At 41.9% G+C, this 5,335-nt stretch overlaps 2 protein-coding genes across 2 annotated transcripts; one reads left to right on the top strand and one right to left on the bottom strand.

The window, feature by feature from the left end:
• Positions 1–513: 513 nt before the first annotated feature.
• Positions 514–5,027, bottom strand: LOC139375043 (complement component C1q receptor-like). The gene has a single exon (XM_071116417.1). The coding sequence runs from the start codon at positions 4,796–4,798 to the stop codon at positions 3,545–3,547; it is 1,254 nt and encodes a 417-aa protein (XP_070972518.1). The 5' UTR covers positions 4,799–5,027; the 3' UTR covers positions 514–3,544.
• On the top strand, positions 899–2,161 carry LOC139375042 (somatostatin receptor 1a). The gene is given in 1 exon segment (XM_071116416.1): positions 899–2,161. A coding segment is annotated over 1 exon segment (1,263 nt).
• Positions 5,028–5,335: the final 308 nt, after the last annotated feature.

Genomic DNA, 5,335 nt, shown 5'->3' on the forward strand with positions numbered 1-5,335 from the left:
TGTGATTTGGTCATCTGTAATAATTCAGTTACAGTTGGGATGACAGCCCACCTATTTCAAAAGGAAGACTTTATATTTTTCGTCTGTAGCCGACACTTGCCAGGTCTTCTTTTTGATTCAAATTTTTAGATGAAAATCCCAAAGAAGATGACACATCGCTTTTGTTAAATATCACAATATACAGAGCCTTCAGAAAGTATTCCTACCCCTTGACTTATTCCACATTTTGTTGTGTTAAAGCCTGAGCTAAAAATGTATTAAAGCGATTTTTTTCTCACCCATTTACACACAATACTCCATAAGGACACATTCTTCAAGCTCTAGCCTTATTTAGGCTTGACATAACAAAGGGGTTGAATACTTATTGACTCTAGACATTTCAGCTTTTCATTTTTTATTAATTTCTAAAAACATACATGCAATTCCACTTTGCCGTTATTGGGTGTTGTGTGTAGGTCAGTGACCCCCCCCCAAAAAAAAAAACATTTCATCCATTTTAAATTCAGGTTGTAACACAATGTGAAAAAAAGTCAAGGGGTGTGAATACTTTCTGAAGGCACTGTATGTCAGTCCACAATTTATGCAATTGTATTAGTCTCATAAATGTTCAGTAGTGCTGAGTGTATGTTTGATTCAATTGTGAAATTGCTGATACGACGAAAACAACCTGGGGAACATTTAACTATTGTGCATCGTCATCAAAAGACACAAGACTGCAGCATTTTACCAATCAATCAGTTGAAATTGACTGTGGGTGTTATGACGCTCGATAACAGATTCCTATTCTAGGTTATAGTGGTTTATATCGATTAGGACCTAGGCTATGACCCCAACACAACGTCATTTTACAACGTCTGACGTTGCGTCTCTGAAATGACTAGATCATCGGTAGCTATCCATGGTCCTGAAACAACGCACCGTCTGCGCGCCACAGCACAGAGCAACTCCCGTGAGGAGATGGGTTCCCTGGACAGTCGCACTGATTGAAATGTATTATTTAACAGAAGACATAGGCCTAATTTTTTGAGGATTCTTCTGGAAAAACACAGCCAAAATGCTCCCCAACAGCTCTTTCAGGAATCTAACCCTGGAGGACGGTTTTTTCCTAATGAACAACTCGTCTGGGAACGAAACGTACAGCGAGTCTCAAGGCAGCGCAATCCTCATCTCCTTCATTTACTCGGTTGTCTGTTTGGTCGGACTGTGCGGGAACTCTATGGTTATCTATGTCATTTTCAGATATGCCAAAATGAAAACTGCAACAAATATCTACATTCTGAATTTAGCCATAGCGGACGAGTTACTTATGCTGAGTGTCCCTTTCTTGGTGACATCTTCACTCCTTCACCACTGGCCTTTCGGCTCCCTTCTCTGCCGCCTTGTTCTAAGTGTTGATGCTATTAATATGTTTACCAGTATTTACTGCTTAACTGTACTTAGCATAGACCGATATATCGCGGTTGTGCACCCCATCAAAGCCTCCCGGTACAGGAGACCCACAATAGCTAAAATAGTCAACTTTGGGGTTTGGATGTTTTCTATCCTGGTCATTTTGCCCATTATTATATTTTCCACGACCGTTCCAAACTTGGACGGTTCGGTCGCTTGCAACATTCAGATGCCAAAGCCAGTTAACCAGTGGATGGCTGTGTTTGTGATCTATGCCTTTCTCATGGGCTTTCTGTTCCCAGTCATTGCTATCTGTATGTGTTACATCCTCATCATCGCCAAGATGAGAGTGGTGGCACTGAAGGCAGGTTGGCAGCAGCGTAAGAAGTCGGAGAGAAAGATCACTCTGATGGTGATGATGGTGGTGACCGTGTTTGTCATCTGTTGGATGCCCTTTCACATTGTGCAGCTCGTCAATGTTTTTGTGGAGCACCATAACGCAACACTCATGCAACTCGCAGTGATTCTGGGATACGCAAATAGCTGCGCCAACCCTATACTGTACGGATTTTTATCAGACAATTTCAAACGTTCGTTCCAAAGAATTGTGTGTCTGCGCTGGATGGACAATGCAACGGAAGAACCAATAGATTACTATGCCACGGCTCTGAAAAGTCGTGGTTACAGTGTGGATGAATTTCAACCGGACAATATGGAATGTGATAGCACATATAGAAATGGAACCTGTACTTCTAGGACAACGACACTGTAGCAGCATATGGACATGATGAAATTAACAAAATCATAAACGTGACCACTGAGTGTTTCGCTCATTACTAGGCGGTTACTTCGATATGTATTAATGTTGTTTACTTGCAACTATTTGAACGCAATTAAAATGTTAAATAATCCAAATGTCTTATTATTGTTCGTATTATTACAAGGTGGCACTGTGCGTAATAGTCCTCCAATTAGGACAAGTCGCCCACAGAGCTGAAACCGACTGGCACTACTAGAGGCTTCCGGAGTGATATTATTTCCACTGTGTGAGCACATACGAAAAAGTGTTAGACAGTGCTGCTTATGATTAATCGATTGCAGATATCTTGGAGAGTAAACCAAGATGTGCAGTTTAAGTTCAGATTCATACTCAGTCTCTATGATTAATTATTAATTGCGCAAATTCAAGTTAACACAGCATCAGTGATCTTCGCTTTTAAATCTTTCAGGCAGAGAGCAACATGAACACTTGTTCACCTTAGCAAAACAACCACATCCTGGTCCGGAAAGAGCAGCCCAGCTATCTCTTATCCGCTGTCCTCTTATCTTCGGTGCAGATTTACTCAGCTATTTGTAGAAAATAGCCACTGGGCACGGACATCAGTTCAACGTCTAGTTTTCAATTGGCTGTTGAATGAAACGTGCAATCAACCAAAAATGTCCTCATGTCTTTAGATTTGTAATAATACGACACGACATTCCCTGACATTGATGACTTTTGATCAAATCCAATCAGTTTTCCACGTTGATTCAACGTCATCACTTTGATTTAAACCCCCAAAAATATTTTTATGGAAACAACGTTGATTCAACCAGTTTTTGCCCAGTGGGTAAACCTGCCCACAGTGTCTGTTTGCTCAGAATTGATTCATCCTTTATTTTCAATGATAATACAATCTATTGCTTTTATAAACAGTTGATTTATTGACAAGATAGTGTCATTCTTTTGAAATGAGACTGACCTAGGTTTATGTGCTGAGCATTTTACACCACGGGCAGAGGTTATCATCCTTTATATCGGGACTAGAGACTTCCAAAATACTGAAGCATCAAATTCATCTTCATATGTTACACGATGACATATATACAAACCACATATATACAGTACGGCAATAAAATAAGTAAATGCAACATAAAGGCCTAGCAAATATTATGAAGAAATGTGAGCCCTCAGCCCATATACAAATCCTCACAATAAAACATTAATATCTAAAGCCTGTACAGTGACCTACTGCAGATAACAATCCTGTCAATAAACACATTTTATTCCAGTGCTTATTGATGTAAGGAAGTGATGAGAGATCTTATACATTGTCAGTTAAAACCTTCAGGTTGTCTGAGTCTTATCTGTGGCCTCCGTTCACACTCCTGCTGCTTAAGTTGCCTCCTTCTCATTTGCGTTTTCCAGGGAGTATTTTTCCTTGGAGGACTCCGCCCTCTTCATTGCCATTTTCTCTGCATTTTTCATGGCCAGTTTCTGTGATCGCCTCCTGAGGCAGCACTTAACAATAGATAACACCACGACTAACAGAACGACCAAGGCCATCACTGCTATCAGCACAGGTATGAAAATGTAGGCTTGGTCTCCACTCTTGTCCGCTATCTCAATGTCGTCTGTAGGGGAAGTTGTAGTGTGTTGGTCCGGCAGAGAGGCGAGAAAAGGCTTCTCCTGAATTTCTGGCTTAGAAGTTGGGGTATAGTCTTGGACCAAATGGTTGTCACTACCTTCAGGAGCAATGGTAGCTGCTGGTAGTTCGTTGCATGCCATTGAGCCCTCATCTTGAAGATTTTTATTTTTATCATAGCATTTACAGAGGAAAGAACCATCAGTGTTGACACACTGGTCTTTACAGGGCCGATCTCTGCATTCGTCAATGTCCACACAGTTTCCAGACCCATCTGTCATATAACCTGCTTTGCATGAAGCACAAATGCCACGTATATCCGATCCATCATCACGTTCCCATGTTAGAGTCGTTGCAGAGCAAGTCAGTTCAAACATTTTCCCAAACCCACAATCCAGATTCAGTTTATTGTGATCCTTTGGATCTGGCCTGAGTAATCGGGCATCTGGTATGTGTGGGGTAAGACACTGCTTCATGATAGGTACCTCTCCATTACGTTGTTTACAAATGAATGGATACTCTGTCTTACAGGTACTGGAAACAAATCCCCAGTTCACAATCTCAGTTCCATTAAACTCACCAGAGAGAAATACACAGTATATACCCGTGCAGGTTGGTTTGGGCAAATACTTCCACTGATCCAGTTCTGTGTCGCTGCTGTTATCCACCGTCCACTTGAAACCATTCAGAGGTGCGTCATGTTTCACGCAAGACCCCTTTCCTTTCATCAAGCCAACCCAGAACTGAAATGTACGTTCTTTGGATAGTGTTTCCGAGATTTCTTTCAAAATCTTTGAGGCTTCCTCCATACTGGCCACTTTAGTTAGGAAACTGCCAGGCTGACAGGCTTCTGAAGCTTTGTCAAAGTTGAGAGGATGATGATGAAGGTAATAGGGTTTAGCAACAGGAACGCACAAACCTACCCCCAAGACACTCCACAGGCATATCCAATAGTACTCCATTCTCCCTGCTTGCACCATCGATCTGACGGTAGTGTTTCTCATTCAGACTGACAATGGTCCTCCTGCTAGCCGCTCCTGTAATGGACTGGCTGACAATGCTCATTTTGCTGCTGCTTTCTTAGCTGCCCCTAATAGGTCCTCCCAAGACAACAAGCACGGGAAGTGTGCTTAGACTTGATACAGCCATCCACTTCCTCTGCAGAGAAGGTGGTGGCACAGCCAAACAACAGCAACTTAGAATCTAATTACCCATGCATTAAAGTACACAGTAGCCTAAGGTCCAACGCCTGAATGAGTTGTGAGAAAAATACACTAATGTAGTCCAGGTGCTATCAGCCTAACTCCAGTAACTGACATCCTTTGATTCTTTGATCATATTTCCCTGTGAGATCACCAGGCCAGCTTCACTTTTGTTTTTGTCGGAGCTGCAGGAAGTTTTACTTCACAGAAAAGAGAACCAGAGAGGTGCACACATCCAACTGGATAAACAGAACTTGTGAGAGGATATGCCAGCCTGCTGATGAACGGTCCTGGTATCAGGATGTGATGATACAAAGTGGACTTTGTATGATTCATTCC

The sequence above is a fragment of the Oncorhynchus clarkii genome, chromosome 19 (assembly GCF_045791955.1).
Source record: "Oncorhynchus clarkii lewisi isolate Uvic-CL-2024 chromosome 19, UVic_Ocla_1.0, whole genome shotgun sequence".
In the NCBI taxonomy this organism is placed as follows: domain Eukaryota; kingdom Metazoa; phylum Chordata; class Actinopteri; order Salmoniformes; family Salmonidae; genus Oncorhynchus; species Oncorhynchus clarkii.